Source organism: Pezoporus occidentalis, unplaced genomic scaffold (genome assembly GCF_034315485.1).
Source record: "Pezoporus occidentalis ecotype Australia unplaced genomic scaffold, CSIRO_AGI_Poc_V1 ctg36, whole genome shotgun sequence".
NCBI lineage: Eukaryota > Metazoa > Chordata > Aves > Psittaciformes > Psittacidae > Pezoporus > Pezoporus occidentalis.
In genome coordinates, this window is record NW_026915591.1 from 1,956,678 (window position 1) to 1,983,086 (window position 26,409).

General features: G+C 38.6%; 1 protein-coding gene across 2 annotated transcripts in view; it reads left to right on the forward strand.

Moving 5' to 3' along the window:
• Window positions 1-26,409, forward strand: part of KCNH5 (potassium voltage-gated channel subfamily H member 5) — a 160,635-nt gene that overhangs the window by 101,746 nt on the left and 32,480 nt on the right. For both annotated transcript variants that reach the window (XM_062630747.1, XM_062630748.1), the window contains 2 exons: window positions 4,776-4,975; window positions 16,548-16,800. In XM_062630747.1, the coding sequence (XP_062486731.1) occupies window positions 4,776-4,975; window positions 16,548-16,800 (453 nt within the window). The remainder of the gene's footprint in view (window positions 1-4,775; window positions 4,976-16,547; window positions 16,801-26,409) is intronic.

Below are 26,409 nucleotides of genomic sequence, written 5' to 3' on the forward strand. Positions count from 1 at the left end.
TTCACCTGACTGCCATGATTTTTCAGATATGATGGCCAGCGGCTTAGCAATTTCATTTGCCAGCTCCTTCAGGACCCGTGGATGGATTTCTTCAGGTCCCATGGACTTGTGCACGTTCAGGTTCTTCAGATGGTCTCGAACCAGATCCTCTCCTATAGTGGGCTCAAGGTCTTCATTCTCACAGTCCCTGCATCTGCCTTCCATGACTTGGGTGATGTGATCATAGTATTTGCCAGTGAAGACTGGCATACTTGATACTTGGGAGAAGAGACTGACACCCACCTCACTAATTTTCTTTACAACTAGACTTTACAGGCATATTGTATATGCTTTGATTAATAATAATCTAGCATAGAGCAGACTGTAGGAAAATTAGATCTTTCAAGCAAGACTTCAGTTCCTAAAGACAGATGTTTCTTTCTGGACATATTCAGTATCCAGTCAGCATAATCTGACTGTATGGTAAATATAATCATTTATATGCAATCAAATAATTTTATTTTAAAAAGGTCCTTATTTTTGAACAAGCAAAAGATTTATAGAACATTATTGGTAAATCATTCAAAAATGGTTTATATATGTGCAAATACAGTAACATTTTTTATATATAAAAATACATAGCACTGAGACCCTTGTATATTAATTAGAGGATATTTTTCAACAGTGAAAAGTAAAAATAGAAATAAAACCAACAGTTGAACCACCTACCTCACCTTTAGGACTCAGAAAAAGTATTTATGTATCATTATATCAAATTGATCTCTATGAAATCTAGTACTTTTCCAGATTTACACACATGGGACAATTAAGTAAATAAGCAGTGCATGACTGTAGGAACATAACACGAAATGTCTGGAGAAATACAGTTCATAAAAGAGAAGGTGAATAAATGCAATTTGACCTATCCAGACCTTTTAAGAAACTGGGTATTTTTACCTTCAACCTCTGTAGCATCATCTTTCCCATTTCTTGTAACGAGGGAGACTAAATTTAATCTGTTGAAGTGTATGTAGAGATTTCTTTAGAGATTATTTAAATCCTCTTACTGGCAAGAGAGGCACAGGATTTTGTTTCCTTCAGAACCTTTTGCAAATGATCTTTACTGCCAGTTCTGCCTGCCAAAAATAATTAAAATCCAGAAAAAGTGAAATGCCCTTGGTAGTTGTCCTCTGCCTTTGTTTTTTAAAGGTGAGGAGGAAGGTTCACACTTGGCACTTCAGCATCTGCTCATTAAATAGGGATGCTCTGAGAAATCTTTGTTTGCTTAAGGCATTAAGGATTATTGATGAAGAGCCTTAAACTTTTACAGGCTGAAAAAGGCAACAGCAGCTTTAGATGCTCGCCACCAGGGGATCCAACCTGCTCTATAGTTGATCAACTTCCTGAGCTGAGACATACTGGGCAACCAAGGAGCTGATCCAGCTCATCTCTCTGTCCTGTCCCATCTCTCATATTTGCAGCTCACACAACTACCCCAGCTGAAAGTTGGGTAGCGAAGAGCAAAGACAGATAAATTGTATTTTTAAGGCAGACTGATTTCTTCTCATTAGACTCTCCCAAGCAGAGGGTCCTTTCCCTGTAGAGAAGTGTCACAACAGGTGTCACAATTACAATGCAAATTATTTATGTATTACTTCCTTATCAGCACATACTTGTTCTGTATAGTAGGGGTTTTTAAATGACATTCTTTACTAAGTATCAGATTGTGATTTTTTAAACCAAGCCAGCAACTAAGAAGCTGCTTGCTCACTCCCCCCCCCCCCCCCCCCCGCTTTTCTCCTTCTTGGGGGGGATAGGGAGGAGAACTGGATGTAAAACCCTGGGGGATGGGGAGATGATTTACTGAGAGCTGGATTGTCTATGCCAGATTACGAAAAACGTGCTCAAAACCTGCAAATGAGTCTCGGCAGCTACCAGTGTTGGTGCAGGGAAGCACCACAGGCAAGGAGAGTATTTTTGCACAGCTTCAAAGCTGGGAAGATCTGAGTAGGTTCCCTTTAAATATTTGACAAAGGCCCCCCATGCAGTGACCTGTAAGAGAAGAGGAATATTTAGATGAACTCAACTATGTGTCTTTACCATTTCTGATAGGAGGCAAAGGAAGGCTTTGATTTCCAACACAGAGATAATGCTGATTTTGTCTGTGCTGACTCTACAGCATGTAGACTCCTGAATTCTGGCTTAGTGAGGTACTGCTAGGTAATGCTTTCAGTGATTTTGCAGGCTTGGTCCAATGATTTATCCTATCCTTTATTTCTTGAACATACATACTGTTTTAAGTAAAACTTTCCAGGATGCTGTGTTAGAAGACACAGAACTAGAATTTCTCTTCTGACTGTATATTTTCTGCAAATTGCCTCTGCCAAAGAGTAATTTTTTTGCAGAGAAGGTAACATGTGCCATTTGCTTCAGACAAGCTGTTTTCGCCATGGTATTATTTGCTGTTTTCAACCTGGGAGGTATCAGAGTTGGAGCTCTCTTTTCCTGACCTTGCAGGGAACTTTGTCACATTTTTAGTTAGCCTGGGTCTTCTGTGTAGGTTTGCATGGTCAGTTGGGTCTCATGCATTGTAACCGCTTATGCAGTCTAGCTGTAACTACATTTTGGGGATAGTCCCAGCTTCTCTTTACATTTGTAGTCACAGTAATTGCAGGTGCATCTAACATCAGAGAGGGAGACAAGAAGTATTGTGCACTCACATATATGATGGATTGAGTTTATGATAAATCAGCAACTGTTCTTCAGAAGGATGAGGGATGTTGCACTTAGAAGTGACAGTTCATCAAGTTTTCCCTTCTACAACAATTCAAAAGAATGGAAAAAGATGAAAAAAAAGAGAAGAATCAGGTGGCATTCACCAATATAGATTTTTTTATAATCCACATACTCTTTACTTTGACTGTTGTTGTATATCTGAATGCATATAGAGATAGAGAAAACCTTTCTGTAGCTAGCAGGTGTGATGCAACAATCAGTAAAGCAAGGTAAAAACCTACCCTTGCAAAAAGCTTTATTTCTGGATATCACATACAGTATTAATCTGCTGTGTTTTCTAAAAACTGAAACCTCGTGTTTGATTTTGCTGCACATTGTATGACCTGGTTTGTTATGTTCTTGTGTGTCAAGATGGAAAATCCCAAGACTTGGTAAAACAATCAGCATCACATTTCTGATGAACTTCAGCATCTAAGTTTTACATGGATGTAGTAAAAAGAGCTGTGAGAAATTGAAGTGCAATTTTTTTTATTATACAGTTTTAGGAAAGCAGCTTTTTTTTTTTTTTTTTAATGTGACCTCTCAAATAGGTGTGATAAACAATAGTAAATTAGTATGAAAGAAAGTGAGTTTTCTTGAATGAGGTAGAAATATCTTGTGTAGAGTGAAGGCATTATTCACTGAGAGATGGAAGACATTATTTCCCTTCACAGTGGGTTATTTCTTGCCGTTTGTAGGCTGCCGTTGTTTTTCAAAAAAGCCATATGGAAATGCATAGCAGCACTCTGCTATAAAGCACCTCTGAATAAAGATTATTAAAAATGATAGGCACATTTCTGTGTATTTGATAACGTCAAAAGCAGAAGTGGTGCCACACATTGGTATTATGAGATACCAGAATAATTCTGTTTTCTGCAAAATCTGTAATGCCTAATGGAAGAACGTCATTTTGGGCTTGCTTGCAAAGGTAATTACATTATGACTCAATAAGGCATCTTGCACTTGCTTGACTTTAGAAGAATCTTTCCATCCACCACTATTTAAGACAATACCAGTAAAGGTGTGCATTTAAGTTTTTGCTTAAATGCTTTGCCAAATTTAGCTTTCACTCTCCATCAAACAGTGTTCACTGTATCACACTTGTAATAATATATGGAGGTTTATGCCTTTTCATTTGGAAAGGCTTACTTAAAGCATGTGATTTTCTCAATTATGGCATGCCATTCTTTGGTATTGCGCAACTTAACTTGCTGAGCTTGACAGTAATGGTGGCAGATGCGGAAAGAGGAGAATCAAACTAGAAGAAAAGGTAACTCCAGGAATGGGTTTGAGGTAGTGCTTCCTATTCTACCGTGTGCTCCTTCTGTCCTAATCATATGCCTTCAGCAATGGAACTTTCTGTTGTCCCCTCATCAGTGTTTCTCTCATTGAAATCATTAGCTGTTGATGTGACATACCCAAGTTGTCTGCTGGGACTGGCTGTGAAAGTGGACTGTGAAATGACACTCTGAATCTTTCTTATGCACATCTTGGCTGTTGACACAGGACCCTACTTGTCTAGGTAGCTCTTTGACAGGGTTCCCATGTTCCTTTCTTCTCCATTTCATTTCTTCTTTGGCACTGAGGCCATTCTTTACTCATAGCACATGCTAACTAAGATGGTCTTGTAAGAGTTCAGCATGGTTCTTTGGATAGTGCCTTCAGGGTTTACTGGCAGGCTGAAGCTACATTTGAAAATTAGTTTGGATTAGGATAGAGTGTACAGTTAAAATGCACTGTCTGTTTTTAAATAATTCCATGTGTTGACATTATCTGTATGACTGATTTTGTAAATTAATGCACACTGAGTGGCCATATGAGCTGTATAGGTAAATTCAAGAAATAACTCCGTACATGTATATGTGCGAGAGTATATGCGTAAATAGAATTGTTCAGTTTACACCTATGTATTTGCAGTAATTTGTAACCATACATAAAATTCTTTGATGTTATCCTTGAATTATAAGTAGCAATAGCTGGAGTTTACATATTTACTTTTAATCACCTTTGGTTTTTTTCAGCTCTTCTTTATGCAACTATTTTTGGAAACGTCACCACCATTTTCCAGCAAATGTATGCCAACACCAACCGATACCATGAGATGCTGAACAATGTGAGGGATTTCCTAAAATTATATCAAGTCCCAAAAGGCCTTAGTGAAAGAGTCATGGATTATATTGTCTCAACCTGGTCCATGTCTAAAGGAATTGACACAGAGAAGGTATGAGTACATGAGGTAACAATTTAGACAAGAAGAGTTTTGTGTCCTTTGTGTACATTCTTAGAAACAGGACTGTATAACAGTATATAACTTACTAACAAGTCCTTAACTGCATGCTTCTCCATTATTCTGTTTGTTTTGATCTAAACCTAGATGTTTTAAAAAAAGACTGCTTTGCTGCTTTGGAATTATGCGTTTATTTTCCATTATGGTAAATGTTTTCAGATTTCCAGTCTTTCTTTGCCTAAATGTTAAATAATTTTAATATACTTAACAATTGAAATCAATGGGAAATTGGTCTTCAAATTAGTCCATGAATGTAATTTGATGTCTAACCTACATTGGTACTATTCTGAAAATTATTGGTATCTGTGAGTTGCAATGAAATGAGTTTGATTGGCTTGGACCTTTGCTGATACCCAGGACATCGACGTATCCATCAGCGTAATTAGTGTAGGATTTAATGGCAATAGAGATTGATCTCCTTGAGCTAAAATATCACAGCTAGAACTTAAGGTCTTTGGTAGGGAGATATAGAAAATGTGGCACTGCTGGCAGCCATGTGGGGTAGAAGTCCTACAGGACTTTAGCCTTCAGAAAGGACTGGTCATTTAGGTTTCTTCAAAAGCTGATTAAAGTAGGTCATCTTTGGAGAGTGATTCACTGTGTGCCAGGACAGACCAAGTGAATTGTCCTCAGGGCTTCTCTTTCCCCATGATATGTGCAATGAGTAGTCTTGGATATTTTAGAGAGCTGAAGTCAGATGGGAAGGTTTCCAACTGCAATACCTTGAATGCAGGCAAGATAAAACAGTTTTAGGTCTAGATTTTTGGTTAGTGGAGATCGACAATCCTGTGGCTTCTGTGGACCTGACACACATCAGCTGAAATTAGGCATTCAATCTCCAGTTACCGTGAAGATTTCACTCCTAAGAACTTAAAAGTTTGAGGGAGGGTAAGAAAGTGTCATGGCATATTAATATCTTAAAATGTCTAGTGCTTGCAGAGGTTTGAAGTTCTTGCTTCAGTTGAATCTATTGCAAGATATGTGATGATGATGCAGCTTGCTCAGATATGCCAAGATGAAGTTGCTCCACTGAAAAATTTAGTCTTACATCATGCTGGTGCAATAGCAGTTATCATATTAATCATGGGCTGTAAAATTTGGATACCATCAAAAATACAACTATTTTCAGTAACAAGGATTTTGATTTCTTTGGTTCTTGTGCTTCAGTATGCCACATTCTGTAAGATGTTAACTTCTTATACACTAATACTCTAACTTTCCAATCCTGATTCATGCAGTGTTAAAAGTGAGCTTTTATAGTGTAAACTACTGTAAATGCATTCAGTCCTATCATGTAAACTCAAAACCATCTAAAAATTCAACTTTCATTTGCATTTATCTCCTTGCAGTTAAGCCAGAATCCTGTATTATTCCACTACAGTTTCATTAGATTTTAATGATGCTTTGCAGTGAATTAGGAGAACCTATGCTTTAATTACTGAAATTTCCTTCCATAGTTTCCGCATGTCCGCTTTTATAGATTATAAAAATGCAGTTAGGGCCATAATATTCGACTCCTGGTAAGCAGTGTTCTCTCATCTGTAAGATAGTAGTGGCTGCTTAGCTAGATAATTAATATGGCTGTAACATCTGCGACTTGGGTTTTTAACAATTTTCCCTTGGTAAAGACTTACCTAAACTTAGGCTTGGATCCAAAACCTATTTAAAACAGTGGAAGGATTTCAGGAACCTCTGCATCTGGACACCAGTAGTTGCATCTAATCGAACTTCCCAGAAAACCCCATGTTACAGAAGATCAGGAGACAAGATAAACGTAAGAACTTGAGCACCGGTTTGAATATTTTGGTGTTTTCTATCCCTCACAGCTTTCAAGTCTGTAAAAGCAATAGCAGCAGTGGCCAGAAGTGCCTACACTGATCACCCCTGGGACTGTACGAGTGTAAGGATCAGGCAATTTGCTTTGAGATGCAGGACCTTGGCCAAAGTCAGGATTTGTTTTAGCAAAAAGGTGGAAAGCTGTGTTGTAGCCAGGCAGCCTTCCTACTTTTATCTCCACTCAGGAAGGTGTTGTGATGTGCTTCACCAAAACAGAAAAGAGAAAATGGTGTAAATTCCAGCTGAAAAACTGTAGAAACAGTGGTACACTCCCAGAAAATAGTCATGTAGGGTACATCATTTCTCTGGCATTAGGTCCTTCATTACCCCTTCAAGCCCACTTGTAAGGCCCTCTGCATTTAAATGGAATCCATCTGTACTAAACCTAGAGCAGGAAGTGAATGGGAGTATGCTGTAGGAACTTCCAAGGTACACAAAGTCAGATTTATTAACGTAGGCACTGTGGGGTAATGGGACTAAACTGGATTTAGCTGAGCTGCTAAATCCAGATAGTGCTCCAGTGTAGGTTGGAATAGGTGATTACTGCCCCAGGTCTTGAATTGCTTCTCTGCTCTGCTTTGTCTAATGGCCTGGACATGACCTTAGGGGTTTCTTTTAATCTAGTTTTCAAAGCTCCAGTAATAGGATTCTGACCAGTTTGTTGTGTGGATATCCTGTGATTTCCCATTCTCCTTAATTTTGACGAACTTTTCAAGAAGCTTCTTATTACTTTGCAAAACACGTGTGCTTGTGGCACATGACGATTAGTGAGGAATTTCTCAACTTTTCAGTTTCCATCAGGCAGCTCAGTTTCCATCATCCAAGGATGTTTTTCAACCTAACATACAGGATTACATCCTAAACTGTTCCAAATATAACAGCATTGTCAGAGTGAAATGTGTTTTACAACATCATTTATCTTGAATTTATAAAACATTTCATTCAGTCACTCAGCATGTTGAAATCAGCATGTTTTGAAATCCAAATTCGAAGAACAAAAAGGCTAATGTACTAACAGAGAATGAAATTTCTTACATGAGCATTATGGTAGGTTCCTATGGTAATAAACAATCCTAGCAATTTGATGGAATAAAAATAAACCCATGCCTGTATTTCTTTGATAACTATGGATTTTAAATTAATATGCTTGAAATTGAAATAAAATTTAATAACTTGATTGGAATTACTACCACTTAACATGTAGATTTGTTGCATCACATCTCAACTCTCTGTGCTAGAATGACACATACACTGTGTAGTCCCAAAACAGATCTTGGCTAAAACTGTTGAGTCCTTAGATGGGAACTGAAGGCAAAGTGGAAGTTAGCATGGAGGAAGATATATGAAGATCTGGTCCTTGCTGCTTGTGAGAGCAAGCTGTCTCAAACAGAACTTTATGTTAAAGCCCCTGTCTGTTGTCCTTGTATGTGAAAGAGGACTTGTTCTCCCACACTGAAGTAATGGCACTTAAAAGCACACTGTTTTGGCTTCCCTATTCTTGGAAATAGCTCATCTTCAAAGCCTGTCTTCAAACCTCAGTGCTTCAGCCTGTCTCTGAGTGTTCAAAACACAAGGAATTTACAATGACACTAAAAGCATTAGCCTATTTATTGTTATTACTTAAGGGGAAGCAAGTGGCCTCTGATCTATAATCTTAAATCACTTAAATGTGAGAGCCCTCCTCTGACAGCTGAATGATATATGTAATACAAGCACATGAACTCTTATCTCCTGGTGTAATGGTGGCTCAAACAAGACAATTTTTTTTTTTAATTTATTTTATTTTATGTTTAGTGCTACAGGTTTTGGGGTTATTCATCTAATAATGAGCAGAGCTAAACAGATGACAAAATCAAGAGGCCTTTATATACTAAACACTATCTCTGATCCAGCAGAACCTGGGTTTTTTTGATAGAGGTAAAAAGAGACAGTATATACCCTGTATATGACCATTTTTAAGCAGCTGAGAAAAATCTTTACAATAATAATTTGATATATGACACATACACTGAATTCAAATCTCTTAGTTTTTATTGAAATCTCTAGGCAGCAAATGAAAAATTTATAGATATTAGCTATTCTATAAGAAATAGGTCATTATACATGAAAGTAGAACAACCATTACCAGATGCAAATGTCTCAAGGTCTCTTCTAATGATAAAGTTCTGAAATGTCAGTAAACCCCAAAGATTTTCTCTTCTTGACCTCTATGCTATGGTATGGCTTATGATTTGATCAGAAGGCAATTAAATAAATGTCTATCATGTTTTAACAGCCAATTCTTTCAGAAAAGTCACAGGTTGAAAGAAAAAAAAAAGACATCTATTTAGTCTCAACCTAAGCATCAATGGCAGTTGAATACTGAGAGCCAATTCCACATTGCAATGACTGAAATGGAAATAATGGGAAAATAATGCAATATTAAAACTATTCACCACTGGCTCACTAAGCTTTTATACGAGAGATGGGTTTGTGGTAAATAGAGAGAGGTTGTAACTATATTAAACATTAATCTACACAAGGACAGTGCACTTCAGTCATGTTTGCTGTTAACAAGATCTTCAAGAACTGTAGTAATAATTAGTGATACTCTGAGATGAATAGGGGAATCAGGCTGCTATTCCTAAGTGTCTCATCACATAGAGGTGTCTGTTAAGTGCTGGCTGGATTTCCATGTGGATGACGGGGTTAGAAAGCTTCCAAACTTCATGGCCGAAGAGACCTTCTGCAAAATTAGGTGTGACAGCTACAACCAATTCCCTGCTGAAGAGGGAAGGTAAAAATCATTTGGACAAGTATTTTTGTTTCGTTGTAGAAGCGGGGTTGTTGGTCGTTCCTTGCAGATCGGGACGAGGTGAACAAGAAGTCTTCCTTCACCTCGCACAGCTGAGCTAGGACCAGGTACAGTTGCAATCCACGGTTTGGAGAGCGGGATGCAGAAGAGATGGTCAGGGTGTCACTGTTCTTCACACAGGTCCAGGAGTGGGGCCTGTGCACCAGTGGGTCTTTCTGTTTCACCTGTATGGATGGTATGGATTATTCACCACCGTATGCACTGTGCAGAGCCAGGAAAGATACACTATTTTCTCTGCTCTTGGATGTGTTCATTTTGGGATTTATTCAGATTAAACTACAAACCTGTCATGTTTGAGGAAATGCCAGAGTTATGTAACAGCTCATGAGCTTAATTCCTGGGGGAGTAAGTACCTGAGTGGATGGGGTCAGCTGTTTTCCTGAGAACTGGTACCAAAGGGATGGATCTGACAGAAGGGCTGACAGACATATAGAGACCACATCTAGGGTAAGGTCTTCTACAGATCTCTTTTAATGCTTTCACCCTTGAATGTCTTTCTGAAAAGCTGCATGTTATAAAATAAAGCCACCTCCAGAAGAAGCACAAAAATAAAATAATCCATTGATCGGCTTCATTCTTCCAATGAAAGAGTGACCTTGGTACCAGAAGTTGTTATCCCCAAAAATATTGTGACTTGAGAGATTCTTTGATGTATGCCATATCCTTTCTGATGTTTAATTTTCTTTCTTCTATCATAAGTAGATTTTTAATGATATAATTCCCTGTAGTCTGCTGTCCTTTACCCCATTAGAAGGTCATGTAATGACTGTGCTTAGGATACATATTATAGCAAAATTGAAAACTTCAACTTTACAACCATTATGCATCCTGGAATCTGCTACTTTGGGTCGTCAGTGAATATTACTAATATACTACACTTTCCATTGTGTTAGACAAATGGGCAGGCCTTGTGATGGTGAACCACTTGATGCCTTAAAATACATGGTAATGCCTCTCATCTTCCCCTGATATCAGACCTACAGCCAGATTATATCAATGTTGACAGTACTGAATTTAATATAATCTAGAGCCAATTTCTAGGGATTTTTTATGTCTCTAACACTTGTTACTCAGTTAAACCAACTCAGTTAACAGCAATAGTTAATTTTGCTACTATACTTGTAAATCTAAGCATTTTGATCAGTGGTTCAGCTCATTCATAAGAAAATAAGACAAACTCAGTTTATTAGACTCGATTGTCAGATCTCAATTTCTGAGCACCGAAATCCAAGTGACCTTGTGTTTTAATGCAATTAAAACAGAGAACACAATTGCTTCTGAAATTCAATTCTTGGTACCAAGATATTCAGTGATGTGTTGAAGATTGCCTTTATGCTGCAGGGTTAATAACTGCTTAGTTCCATACATCACCTTTGAGTTACTTACAAAATTACCTGATTATTACAGGAAAATGCTCTGTGATTTGCCAATCAGCTGTTTTGTCACCTCTGTATCTTTGGCCTCTAGGCAGTGCCGAATGTAACACTTTTAGTCAGGTCTGCAAAAGAATGCAACACTGAAATGAATCAAATCCTTCTAAACATCTGAATAACTTGGTCAGGTGCCTAGAGAGTACTGTGGGGTTTTGTAAAGAACTGACCTTGATTATGGCTGCTGAGTATGTTTGAAAACCCAGAGTGGCCTTTGTCCACAAAATAAAAAGAGCTATCTGTGGCCTGTAGCTGTTGAGAAGTTGGAGGAATTGATTTTATTTGTTGTTAAAGCTGACATTTTTTAGTATATTCAATATTTGTTACAGTTATTCATTTAGGAAATAGTCCTTGTTATTCCACTGCTAAGACTGTCTAAGCTCTTCACTTGAATATCAGTCAATATATTCCCTAGCTAAAACCTGAGAAAGTGAGAATCCTGTGTGCAGAAAGAGAATTGCAAATAGGTAGCATTCATGATTCACTGGCCTCTGCCCTTTCTGTTAACAAGTCTTAACAGGTTCTGTAACATTTGCTAAGCGATTCTGTAGTGTTTTCCAGCCGGGGAAGGTTTTTTAAAAATACTTAAAATCCTCCCAACAGATACTGTTTGGACACACTCTTAATCTGTACAGTTTTTGTTTCGATTCATTTGCTTTACTTTGAGTTCTTTATAATCTCTGCTCCCCGTAGGGTTCTTTGAGTTGTTCAAGAGGCTTATCTTAAACTGCCTGAGCATGCTGAGGAAGTGGATGGGAGATGAAAAAAGTCAGATTGAACCTCCTTGAGAATTTTATTCCCCCCCTTACAGATCTCAAGCTGAAAAGATAGTGAGATGTTTTGTGCCAATTCCCTGTGAGCTGGTTACTGACTTTCTGAGTTTCTAGCAGCAGCTACGAGCTTTTCTCACCACCAGCATTTTATGTATGCCATAAGGTGCTCTAGAGATGGCAGCAGTGTTGAATCTCTGCCTTGGGTAGTGTTGTGTTGGGATTTGTATCAGTCAGATTCCAGGTGATGATGGCAGAGCTCAGCAATTGTCCTACACTGACTTTGAGGAGGCTTAATTTTCTCTGCAGAGAAGGGAAGAGATAAATGTTATTCTGTGCTTTACTATCTCCTCTCTCAGTTTGGTAGTGGTTCAGGTCTTCCCAGATACACGTGGCATGGAACCTTGCTCCTTTTCTGGTAGAAACACAGTTAATATAGCCAGCAAAGATTCTCCTCTGGGTAGAATTTAACTTTCTCCTCTGATTTTGCATTGAAACATGACAGGTTCTGTTCTTTCATGCTGCTTGGATACATATGGAAAAGCTGACTGCAAAGTCTGTGGCTACAGATTTATTGCAAAGCAACTACTTTAGCGGCAAAGGCATCTGGTCCTTGCAGACTGTCTGCTTTAAGCCATGTGCTCCGAAACCATGTTAGTAAAGCATTGCAGTCAGCAATCTTAATATCCTACTTCGCTTATAAAAGATAGGTTTCTTGAAGTCTCTAAGGAAATTTACTCTTCAGAAATTCTTCTTGGTGGGGTTTGATGCACTGCTAAAAGAATATACAGGCTACAGAAAAAGTCCCATCTGAACTTTGGTTCTAGTAACATGAAGTTGGAGGCATTTCCTTAACACTGAAACAATAGATTAAGTATTACAGGGTATCCCGTACCTTAAACTGAATTTTTCTTTTACACCAGTGTGTGTGCAAATGGACTCACATACAGCTATGTTGCCGCTAGTTTGTTATCTTTTTAGTTGTGCTCTACCTTAAAAATGCTGAGATCTCAGTAAGAGCATTTTACAATGTCAGCGTCTTCTATTATTAGTAAGGGATCATTTTCAGAAAAATGTTTACACGAATTTGAAGTGCTGATTTTCTCATTTTCTGCTTTTAGAATCTTTGGGCTACTTATCATTAGCTTCCAAATGCTTCTGTGTGATCCTGTATCACATTATGCATCTTCTTTGGAATCAGGAAAATTGCTGCATATTGTAATGTGTCACCAACAACCCCTTTTTACAGTACAACTAATAGAGAAGTTGGTGGCATCTATAAGACTCCTTCTGAATTCATGACATCGGTATTTGTAAACACAAAAAGAAGTACTGCAAAGTCAGGTTGTAGCTTATGATGTCCCGTGCTTGGACCATATGGAAAACAAATAGCTGAATATTAAGATATTTTTATATTTGCTTTTTTTTCCCCCCTATGTATATCTACATTTATCAGTCAAAGTTCCTCTGCCTAGTCTTTCAATATTGTTTCTTTTAGTTGTCATCTGTTTCATTCTCTGTTCTCAGTATTTGCAGTGTAGCAGACAAGAAAACTGAAATAAAGAATGTTTTTTCCTAGCTAACTCTTGCATCATTACTTGTTTACTACTGTAATACTAGTTGATAAGTGATATTTCCATACAGAAATACGTCATTAGGAGAATCACTTTTATCATGACATCAGAAAATTCCTAAATTATGCTTTCTAAGATTGGCTCTTTCTGTGGAATGGAATTTCTTCTGTCTCTTCATATTACAGTGTATGACGTGTGTGATGATAGATAGGTCTGTTGTGTTTATACAGAGTAATGCTTTGAGTACTTTCTTTTAATATTCTGTATTTAACTCTGTATTTGTGAAGAAACACTATGCTGCTTTGCCTCCAAGTGGCTTTTATTCTTTAGGGACACAGTTGATTTACATTCCAAAAAAACAAAGGCTCCTGAAACATCTCAGAATATTGTAGTAACAACCTATGCAATCATTTAATGATTTTTTCTTGCTGCAGTTTGAAAGCTTAAAGGGTAAAATCTAGAAATCAGTCATGTGCAAACACACACATTTTTCTTAAGAGGAGTGTTTGGTATGAATACACACATTTTTCTTAAGAGTAGTGTTTGAGAATTTATAACTCATGGCCTTAAGTCAAAGGCATTTACATTACTGAAAGTATTAAAGGGACATAAAAAACTTATAACCATAATTTAGGCCCAAGAGCAGATAAAACGTTAAAAAATCATCAATCATGATACCAAAAAAAAAAAGGCAGAATTTTCATTAAATTACTATTGAGAAGAAGAAAGTTGGCATGTTGATGTTTTATTGTAATAAAGATATGCTTTCTGTTTGATCCAGAAGCAGGGATGAGGTGAATCAATCACTCTCAAAAGTATTTTTGGTTGTTTTTTTTTATTTTACTGGAAAACTAAGGTGTGCCCGTATTTCTAATGATAAATGGAATGACTGGAGTAAGTATACGTTTGGAAAGCTGACATTTACCCTTAATATAACTATGGAAAGGTGATACAGCATATGCCAACAATGATGCAGACAAGACATTACTAATGCAAAAAATGGTTTATTAGAGAATGTCTTGTCAAATATGTTTATTAGTTTTTTATGATAAAACTAACTTATGGAGGGTATTTTAATGTGTTCTGTACAATGTTTTGTTTCGGAAAATTAGTGTTAAGCCAAACTGACTTACTGTCTGTTAAATCAAATAAAATCTAATTATCTGGTAGATCTGGGAAGGTGGTTGTAAGTGAGGAAACCTAATGCTATGGGGAAGTTTCCAAAGAGATACTGTGCTTCGTAGTGTTCGGCACAAGAACCATTATCTCTCTTGTTTATTTGAGATGAGATCAAGAGATGACATGGCTATATTCTATAAACACCTACACATGGAAGATATTTCCAGTGATTGCAAGTATTTTATCTTAGTGACGTGATGAGTTCTCCTGGCTGTTGGCTGAAAAATGAGGAAAAAAAAATTAGTTCAGAAACAGCACATTTTAAACGAGAGAGTAGCTCTCCATTGGAACAACTAGTAGTTGTCAACAACTAGTAGTTGTCAACAAGTAGTTGTCCATAGGAACAACTACCTTATATCATTTGAAAACATTAAATCAAGGCCTTCTAGGTTATAATTTTAAAAGGTAGTCTGGGATTGTTATGAAAACTGAGTGCAAGAGGCTAATGCAGATGGTTAGAGTAGCTCCTTCTAGCCTTGGACTGTCATAGTACAGAGGCTAGAATAACTTCTTCACTTTTTTGCATTCATATCTTTGCAACTTTGACCTATTGAAATAAGAAAGGGACTAAATGTTATTAGTAAACTAGAAATTGTTTACTATTTTCCCATTCTATGTTTTAGGACCTTTAATAATACTTTACAATCATGTACCTCTTCTGAATTAAACAGAAATTAAAATTGTGGCTTTATATTAACATGACCATTTGCCTCAAAGCTTAGTCAGGTTTACCAAAGTCTCCCTCTGTTTGCTAATATTCAGTGGTAGTCAACACATTGACCCAATGTCCCTCTCTTGCACTCTCTGTAGAGCTAGCTGCTAGTTTAATTCCATACAAAGAGAAATTAATCAGTATTATTGATTTGCAGTCTTTATATTAGACTTCTGAAGTGCTCTTTATCTCATGCTCTTCTCTATTAGTTATCCTAGGAAAACTTTAAAAAGTTTTATATATTTCTCAGTTCAATTACCTACCATACCATTTTAGGGTTATAAGGATGCTAGTGTGTATAGGAGGATGTGCAAATATTTAACATACAGTTTACAAACCTAAGAAGACCCACAGATTTTCACTTTTTTTCTTCAGGTGTGTTTGTGGTACTATTTCAATGGGGAAAACTATTTAAACTAAGAAATTAATTGAAGGTCTTATTAAATTGATCTGAAGATTATCTTCATATTCACAGGACAGTTTTTCATTCATCTTTATGTATCATAAGGTTTCATAATACTTTCTGTTTGCTCTAATCTCAAACTCTTTGGATTTTCCAGTCTGTAAACTCTCCAGGGCAGGTTACTTATTATATATCTATATGGCACTGAAACTAAACCCTAGGTGTGTTTGGATACATGTCGGTAAGTGGTCATCTACACTAAGACTTTTGAAGACTAGGTTTTCTGGATGTGAGCAAAATATGTTTTCTATTGTGAATGGTCTGTCTTTCTATGTCTTCAAGCTCCTTAAGCTCTGAGTGTCCATTCTGTGCTCCTGCAGGGATTGAGAGTAGCAGCAGGTGAATAGCCAGAGTATCTGGAGGGATATCCCAAACAGGACATAGTTGTTCCACCTGCAATTCTGGAAAATAAGTGTGAAAACTGTTAGGAATGATGAGAACAGTGTAACAGCATAGTCCCTTCTTCCATATCACTCTTTTGGCTGCAGTGAAAGCAGTAGATGGTAGAAAAAGACTACCCCAATTCAAGATAAAACTCCTGCCAGGAGCTTTATGAAATAATTGGATGGATGGATCTTAAGATTGCTTGGGAGGATCTTAAGATCCATCTGTTAAGTTGTTTTGTAAAGCATACACTGGCCATGTGTCATATTCCCAGCTGATTATTTTTCATCTTTCTTTCATTCAGGTTCTCTCAATTTGCCCAAAGGACATGAGAGCAGATATATGTGTGCACCTAAACCGGAAAGTTTTTAATGAGCATCCTGCCTTCCGGCTGGCTAGCGACGGCTGCCTGCGAGCCCTGGCTGTGGAGTTTCAGACAATCCATTGCGCCCCGGGAGACCTCATCTATCACGCTGGGGAAAGTGTTGATGCTCTTTGCTTTGTGGTCTCAGGATCCCTAGAAGTCATCCAGGACGACGAGGTGGTGGCTATTTTAGGTACTGTGATCTCTACTGAAATTCTAGGGGGTTGGATAAATTTGCCTTCTGCTCAGCTTTGAATATTAACTAGTTTTGCCTAACATCAACTGAGACTGTTAGGAGGCTAGTGTTTGTCATAAGATGGAGATGTTTTGTCTCCAGAGATACTGCTGTAGAAGAAGGCCCTTCATCTTTTATGCCATTGGGAATGCTCTTTCTGCCCAGCATGGCTCACTGGTCACAAAGTGTCTCAGAGCAGAAGAGAATGGCATCTATGTGCTTGACATCTTTTAAATAGCCCAGTAGAGAAAATGCAGACTGTTTTATATTAGTCTCTTGGGAGGATTTCCACTTTAACCTTCACACTGGCATTTTAATTTGTCTATATACTGGCCCAGAATAACAGATGGAAACAGTCTCTACAAGGAAGCAAAACTGTCACTTATAGTGAACTGGCCTTAGAGAAAATCAGCCTCATCTAACTATGCAAAGAGATAGCGATGCACCTATCTCTTCTCATAGTCTACCCAGCAACAGGCATGAGAAGTTTCAGTAACGGGGAAGGTCCAAGTTGATCACCCTGTCACCTCACTGTGGTGTCTGGTTTGCCAGCAGTGGGTGGGGAAAGGCTTCATGCAGACTCCTCCCTAGCTTGTAAGGAATTGGGAAAGGTGTAGCAGATGGTGGGACTGAATGATCAGCACTGGTGCTGATGCCGGAATCATCGTCAGAGGCAGAACAGTGTAGATGAAGAAATGGTAGCTCTGCCTAAAAACCACTCTGAGTCTGACTTGCCTGTTTAAAGTAGAACCACTTCTAGAACTCGTCTCCAGTTGAATATTAGCTGTTTGCTTTCTCTTAAACTGGAGCTGTGGCTCCCTGAGAGCAAATCCAATGGTGACATTGTCCTAGGGAACTTCTTACACCCCACTGAAGCTCTGTACTTCTTCCCTGTAAGGGTGGCTCCGGAGGGCTCCATGGGACCCTCTTGTATCTCGTGGGGATGACAGCTGTGAGATGAAAGTTACACTTGGAGTTGCCCTGGCATGTGGGAAGAGAGTGGACATGGAGAGTCACTACTGGTCATGAATCAAGGCTTCAGCTCCTTCCCAGCTGGCAACAAGGGGGAGAAGAAGAGAAATTAGGACAAGTGTGTAGCCAAGGAAGATTCCCGATGTGTTGCTGTACAAGCCGGTGTATGTGTCCTGCACTTGGGTGGAACTAGGCAGTGTGCAGATGTGTGGATGAGACTGAATGGGGGTATTCCCCAAGGGCATAACCCAGGTCCTCCCAGCTGGAGAGTATGAACTCAGGAAAATGCACATCCATGCTCTTTTGAAATACCTGCTGCAGCTTTCTGTATTCTAGAATATACTAAAGTTTTTAAAAAGGGAGATTTAAGGAAAGAATTAATCTGTTTCCTTACTCAGTTGCAGAGTTATTATGATGAAAGCTCCTAAATATGGAATTTCCAAAGTAAAAAAATTCCTTGTATTTTAGGTCACTGGACTGTTTCATGTTTATTATTAGTTTCAGTGACGATGTATTTGCTTACAGTGCTTTAAAAATCAAAAGCTTTAAGTCTAAGTAGCAGCATTTAAACAAATAAATGTTTTTTGGGTATTACAAACAATAAATATGTAATTTTCTGAATAGAAGCAATCACTAAATGGATTACATGCAAAACTTTGTTGCCTTTACTAATGAATATTGTTTGTTTGGAATAATAGTAAACCCTTTTTTTTCTACCTTGTAGATATGGTAAATCTAGTATTTAGGTTATTGTCCATTTGCCTGGAGAGACTTTTAACCATTTCTAGTTAAAGTGAATTACCCTAATTACCAGAAGTGCCTTCAATTCTGCCATGGCTGCTGGCAAGCAGTCCCATGACTCAGAGCTATGTTCATTGTGTACTACAGGGACTGGCACAATGTGTAAATGTAATTTAAAATAATCCGCTTCCTCTAGTCCTGGAGCACACTGAAGAGTGCTTTAATGCTCTGAGAAATTATTTAGCGGAATAGTGAACTGAGTAATTATGAGATGTTGTATGCTGAAAATTCACTTATGAAAGGAAATCTCTCCCACATGTAGTTGCAATGATATTGTCCCGGGTTCAGCTGTAACAGTTATTTTTCTCCTTCCTCGTAGCTGGTGCAGTGCTGTGTTTTGGCTTTAGTCTGAGAACAATGCTGATAACACACAGATGTTTTAGTTGTTGCTAAGTAGTGCTTACCCTGATCAAGGACTTCTCAGTCTCTCATGCTCTGTCAGTGAGAAGGGGCATAAGAAGCCAGGAATCCAGGAGAACTGTTTGGACTTTTTTTTCTCTTCAGTTTTTTGTTTTATATTCTCTCCCCTTGTTATTTCCCTTAGCAGTAGTGGTTTTGTATGGTACCTTAATTACTGGACTATTCTTATCTCAACCCATGGGGTTTACATTATTTTGATTCTCCTCCCCATCCCACCCAGAGGCGGAGGGGATGGAAGGGGTGAGCAAATGGCTGTGTCGTTCTGAGTTACCGTTTGGGCTGAAACCACAACAGATATCTACAGTGCCAGCTGTGGCACCTGAAATAGTGACTGCAGAACAGTGATAAACATGATTTTTATCAATCTGTTCTGCCTTGAGAAGTTCAAGCACAATGAATCTGCCTAAGGGGGAGATCAGATTTTAAAACATCTGCCTAATGTGAAAACCTCTGTAGCTTGCTTTGAATACTCCAAGCATCTGCTGTCACATTGGGTTTCCTAGGGAAAGACAACTTACAGGGTTGTACTACCAGTCTGCCTATCTTCTCCATCCTTCAGCAGTAACCCAGAGAGTAAATGCAATGAATATTCTTTGGAAACTTGTCTTCATCAGTTTCCACTATGGGACCTGGAACACAGCAGGACATGCTGTCTGCCAGCCTCTGCTCCTTGCAGAGGAAAGAATAGTGTAATGTTGTTTAATATGGTAGTATTATTTGCCTTGCTTAAAGAGAGAGAGAAGGAGAAGGGGAGAAGGTGTGTCCGTTTTTTGGTTGTTTTTTTTTTTCTTGTTAATCCTGCTCACCTGCCAATATATTGGTATATTCTTAGAAGTGGAACATCCTCAGAAAGTGAATCAGGTAGGCACACCGACATGTGTTAGGAATGTGCATCTTCCATCACTTACATTCGTGCTTCTGTCCAGAGTGCAGGGTTTTGTCTTCCCTCAGGTCCCAGCATAAAACATTCCATAGTGCTGCTGCTTTTCCCCCTTGTTCATCTTGCTGTATCACATTATGTTCTGTAACAGCCATGGTGAGTTGGCCCATCCAGCCTCCCTGCCTGCTGAGACAGTGTGCTCAGGAGACTCGGCATCCCATCCATGTGCTTTCTGCAGCTCTGCTGTGGAGACAACCATCCTTTTGTTCAGCAGCAGCCTTCCTGGCTCAATGGCCCCAGCTTTGGTGTTTCGAAAGCAGGTGAAACCCAGTGATTGACAGAGCAACTTGCAGCACTGTGAGGTTTTATTCTCTCCTGGTTTGTTTTTGTTCTTACTGGTGCATAATTAAATGCCCAGCTGCTGTAGTTACCAGCATTGCAGAAATCAGTACATTGAGAGAATGAATCCAATTGGAGCTCTGCAGTTTATATGTCTCATTAATGGAGATACCCAGGTGCTCCATTACATTTCCCTCATTAGTTATCTCCATCTCTCAAGGACAGTCTCCCACCTTTTGCAGGTACTGACTGCTGCTGTAGCAGAGAGTGCACCACCTGCAGAGCTGGTGTGATGGGGTGCTGCTTATCTGGAGAAAACAAGACCCAGTCATTTTAAAATAACTCATCTGCAGTCGCCAGGATAATGGAGAAGGGCAAACAGTCTTGTCTCTAATTATCAAAAATTTCCTAGCAAGTGAGGTGACCCTAAGAAGACACATCAGTAATTTTCCACCGTCTCAAGCAGGAGTAAACAATATAGCTGCCACTGCTCTGCCTGGGGGAGGTGTTACCAGCAGAGAAGTCTCAGGAAAGACCAGAGGTTTTACACCCCCCAGGCTAACAAAATGAGGCATCTGCTAGCAGAGGGCACCTAACAGTTCACCCTGCTGCAATTAACCTGAATTTGCTCCTGGCAAGGAGTTTTGTGTAAGTGGCAATGCCAACCAAGTGTCTCTGGAAGCTGCTTTCCAGCTCCCATTATTTTGCACAGCTGACTGCATAAGTTGTACTGTAATTTAAACCAGGCAGATTGATTAAGAAGGTTTAAAGAAGTCATTTTGCCAGCAGAAAAATAATGACCCACCACATTCAAATGTTGATTGTAGGAATTGATCAAAAATATTGCTCAGACTGCATAGCAATAAAAATATATCGAGCAGTGAAATCTTAGTGGAGTCTGAATTAATTCAATTTTGATAGTCAAGCCAGAGTGAATGTATATTTAATAGCTCATTTTCAGCCACACTCAGGGTCTTGATCCTGTATCTATTCTATTAAGTTGTATTTGCCTTTATGCATGTTAATTCTCAGCATGTTCTGTATATACTCCCAGAGCAACCTGTTGTTTGTTGGTTTTTTTGTCTTCGCAAGCCAGAGTTTCACTTCTTAAAGGTCTGGGAAGGGGATATTATGCAGTATCAGAGGAGTTAAGGAAAGCTGGGATGAGTCTTTTTCTACTCTTAATCGTACATGTGTTTGGAGGTCAAAAGATTAAGTCTCCTATCAAATCACACAGAGGAAAGTTCTTTAGAGGCTGAGCAAGTAAGAACATCCATTTAGGTGAGCAGGAGATGTAGGTGTTCAATAGTTGTAATTTGGTGTCTGGGATCCAGGCATCAACACTTTGAATTTCCTTGGTGCTATACAGCCAGTCATGTACTTTGTGCAGGACAAGTATGACCCACTGTGATGCACTCTCTGACATAAAAACTGCCTGTCAATGCTATTACATCTCATAGTATTAGTAATTAATTCTGCGACTTTAATTAGTTTAGTTGGAGCTTGGGTTTCTTCTCAGGTGGAATGAAGGGAGCAGAATTTTCCCCTGTGTCATATCAGCTCTTGATATTTACACTGAGCTTTATTTTTCATGTGATGTAAACCAAGGCAGACTAGTTGTGAGAGTTTCCTCAGATTAATAATGTGCACCCAGTAGCAATTTATGGAACAGCTTGTTCCTATTTCATTTATGGAAAAAGTCCCTTTTGTTCCAATGAGTTAAAACTCTAAAATGACTAAAAGTAAAATGATTCATAAAGGAAAGGGTTGGGGTTTGGGGATTTTTTTTTCAGCTATCAGCATTGCAAAAATTAATGTGCCACACGATGGTTTTTTGAGTGTTGAATCTCAAGGTATTTTGCAAAATATTTGAAGAATTACTGATCTGAGAACCAATGAGATGTGGTGCTCTGTGCTGTACAGGTCTTGAGCATGTGCCTTGCAGTAAGTAGTATCTTGCAGGTCTAAGTTGGCATACGTAGTACCACATAACATTTACTCCTACACATGCTTGTTTAAAAGCATTATTAGTTCTTACTGACAGAGTTGAAGGGAAAGTTCAATTTTTCACATTATTTTGCAAATTTAAAATATTTTTGTCTCTATCTGCATGCTAGTTAACTATAATAAGAAGCATCAGTCTTAATTTAGTGCCAGCTGGTGTGTTAGAGATGTGATCTGCAGCCTTCAATGTCAGAAAGATTCCTTTCACTGAACTGAAAAGTTTTTGAATTAGACCTGCACACTTCACTGCCAAACAGGGACTCAGAAGTCTTGGCAGTGACAGAAAAGGAAAATTATTTAAAAATCATATGATGTATTTCTTTTAACTCAGACTAACAATTTGAGGCAGTTTGATTTGCTGTATAAGATTTGAAGATGGTGGGACTGGTCAAGCTTTCAAATATATTTCCTCAGTCAGGAAGAATAAAAAATTATTTCTGTATAAAATCAAATTGGAGATATTCTGGGCTTCCAGAAAAAGATGAAGTACTAGGACACTTGCACTAAAACTGGGGGAGATGAGGCAGAATATGTATATATACCATTTCGTCTTCTTGCAGCAGTCCTGAATGCTGGAAGAAAGGTACATTTCTTTTGCGTTTCTAGGCACAGATGGGGAAGGTTGCTCTGTGTTAAATAATGCAAAGCACCTTTGCTGGCATGTGACTGCACAGCACAGAAAAACACCTTACCACCTTAAGAAGTCTTGGTGCCTTTTATGTGTTTTTCTTCATTGCTTCTTTTCCACTAGAAATTTATTGTTTCATTGCCTTCCCAAATTTTCTTCCAAAGGCCCCATCAACTTCTCGTGTCTACTAAAGTATTTCTCATCTGGAGAAGGCTAATTTTTTCTTTTGCATAGATATACAAGGGTTCTGAGACACTGTTCAATAAGTCTTTCTAAATGCAAGAAATTTTTCATTCCCTTTGCAAGGTCCTGAGGAGTTTCATAAGGCCCTTCAGATTTTTTCTGCCTGAATGGTCCATGTGTGAGCTGCTGTCTCACAAATTGGCAAGGCTGTGGAGAGCACCCTTCCACCCACTTTTGTATGGGAGCGTTATCGTACCATAAAAGAATAGTGTATAGAAATATCTATTATATAGTTACATATTATGTACATTATGTACACATATGTACATATTATGTACATATTATGTACACATTATGTACAGTCATATGGACATAATACACCAGCAAATTTTTGTCCATACCTAGGATGATACCAGTGTAGTTATTTCAGCAAAAATTATGCCTGTCACCAACACCTTCCACATGTCCTCCTGGTTTCTGTGGTTCTTTCATTCCCAAATCCCTACACCCATGTTCCTGCCAGCTTTAATGTAGCAGTATCCAAATCCTCCCCTTCCCTTTCCTCATACCAAGTGCAAAAGGTATGCAAGCAGTTCCCACTCCAATTCAGCGTTCTTTTTTGCAGCGATGCTCTGATCACGGTGAGAGCAGGAGCAGGAGGACTTCCCATAGCTTCACCTCCATTCAGGTGGAGTATTAAGACTGCTCAGAACTCAGAACAGTGCAGATTTGGGAGGTAATATGCTGAGGCCTCAAGAAATCTCAAGAGAAAGGCTTTGAAAAGTCTTCAGGCCACATCAGCCCCAAGCACCTCTGTATTCCCAGCCCAGCACTGGGCTTATCCTGAAGGTATGTATATGTTGTGCTAGTGCACAACGTATACATGCCTCTGAGTAGCTGGTATTTCAGACCTACCAGTTAAATTTTCAGTTGCAACCCTGAAAGTTGGTTGGTTTTCTTCTTTTCATTTCTTTGCTCTGTGTAAAATTGTACTTGAATGAATAATTACCACTCTCTACTCAGTGAACTACAGTTAATAGGGACAAAGTATAGCACATTAATCTCTGTATTTATGAGAAAAAGATGTGTTTTGGAGAATCTGGTTGGCTTTGTTTTCTTTCAGTACATTTCTTGGTATATTTATAAGAGGGAAATAAAACTTGGAAATGTGTGTGAAAAATGTCAGATTCAAGAACCCTTAAACACTTCCAAGACATTCGGCTTTCTGAAGAGAATAAACCACAATGTAAGAGGAGCTTATGGTTTCAGCATTCAAATCCATCAACTGATGGCTCATGGAGGAGTGGATAGGTTCAGTTCATCATGTCCCAGCCTTTCTGAGAGACCCAGTGCAGTTGCCTGCCTCACTGAAGGCAATGAGAAGATCTTCTCAAGTGTATGAATGGTGATTTCATTTATCTCTGGTGTGGGTACACATACCGTAATGCACCATCATGCAGAGTTTCTGAGCAAATATGCACTGCTTTCAACTGGTTGGCTTAGATTAACTATGTATTACCATAAATTTGAGAAGAAAACAAGTATTTTGCTGACATTTCAGTGGGAAAATTGTAATAGTCCCTCCTATTGAATTGTGTCTTTTTAACTGCACTCTGCAGCCACTGAAAGTGAGACTCAATTCTGTTCTGTGTCCACCTCAGAGAGCAAATCCATTAAGCAATTTTGTGCATTTCAGAAATAGTCTATTTCCTATAAATTATGTAACTGTGCTGAGTATGTCTGTAAACCAGGTTTTGAACTGTGGGTATAGACAAGGACAATTAACTGCGACGGGTAATTTCAAAACAGCACATTGGATAAATGTTATGTGACTGAGAAATGCTCTGTGATGAGAGTATTTCAAAACAGCTTGCTTTAAAAATTATACCAGCTGTAGTATGTATAGTAGTTAATTTTAATTATATCAAAACATGTAGAATTTAAAGCCGTCCAACGAGAATGCAGTTATAACCTTTGTAAGAGATGATTCTGCTATATAGACTGCTGTTAGAAAATAAAGTCAAGGAAATTAAGTTAAAGACTTACACTTTTTATTTTACTCTGCTTGAGGAATGTGAGATATCCTCTACTGGGTACAATACCTAAACAAAAACGGAAATAGAGAAATATGTGTGACCCCCAAAAGTAATAAGGTTGGGTAAATTATTACTCTGGTCTGTGTTCCCAAAATAGAGTTGAGTGTAATGTTGCATGTTCTTAAAAGAGGAAATACTAAAATATATTACATTCTTTTTTATCCCCAAATGACCAAGAGGCTGCTTCAGGTACCTGAAATCAATATCAATACCACCACTGACTGACTAATTTTAGTTTCTTTTTAATGTGTGCTAAAATAAAGAGCTTGGATAACATTGAGGTATAAAAAACAAATAAAACAAAACAAAGCAAAAAAACCAAAACCTTTGTACCATGGCTTCTGCTTCCAGATTTGAGGTGTTGGCCACAAACGGTGTACTATGGCTCTTGCTCAGCCCATGGCTGATAAGCAGCTGGGGAGCAAAAGGCAGCTTTTGGATGCTTCAATGTGCTTTCTGTTGCTGCCCCTACTTCTCCTCAGAGCAACCGTAGCATCGCAACCTGAAAGCATAACTCCAGTCTGCAGCCATGCTGGTGTTATGGTTAGGTCAGGAGTATGATTTCCAACCTGATATCCTGATCTTCCCAACTTGTCCTGCTCCAGTGTCTAGTGTGGCTGTCTATGTGGATTCCTTGCAGATGAAAGGAAACTGGGGTATGTTTGAACATATTTCATGCACTTCCATCCCTTGGAGTTCTGTCTGTGGGATGGGACTACAGCTAGTCTTAAATCCTCAAAATACGCATCAGCTGTTCTGCTTCACTGCCTACCAATGCAGAAACAGCCTCAGGTGTGATTTTCACATCTGGTTGAAATTATTTTTATGTGCAGGTGTCTAAGGTGTCAAACCCTGTCTTAGCAAACATTGAAATACAGACTAAAGTGTAAGCCTCTACTTAAGTGGATATGTTTGGGTTTAAAACTAGTGGTCTGGATATGTTTAGGATGTAGAGCTGATTATTTAGAGGTCGAAAGTCTCAGGGAGGTTTGTGATGGGTTTTTCAGGAGTGTTGCAGCTCACTCTGAATTAAAAATGTTTAATTCAAAAATTTAAAACGGGATCCTTGGGCTCTGGAAACTGGCTCCTGCATCATACTGCAAAGCCATGGTGACGTGGGAACCTTGATGTCACAGGCTTTTGGAAAGAGCAGGGCTCCTAAGTCACTTAGGAGGAGACCCTCAGAAATAATTATCACCTGAACATCAGTTAGGTACTTATTATATTCAGGAGCCTTTGAAAAA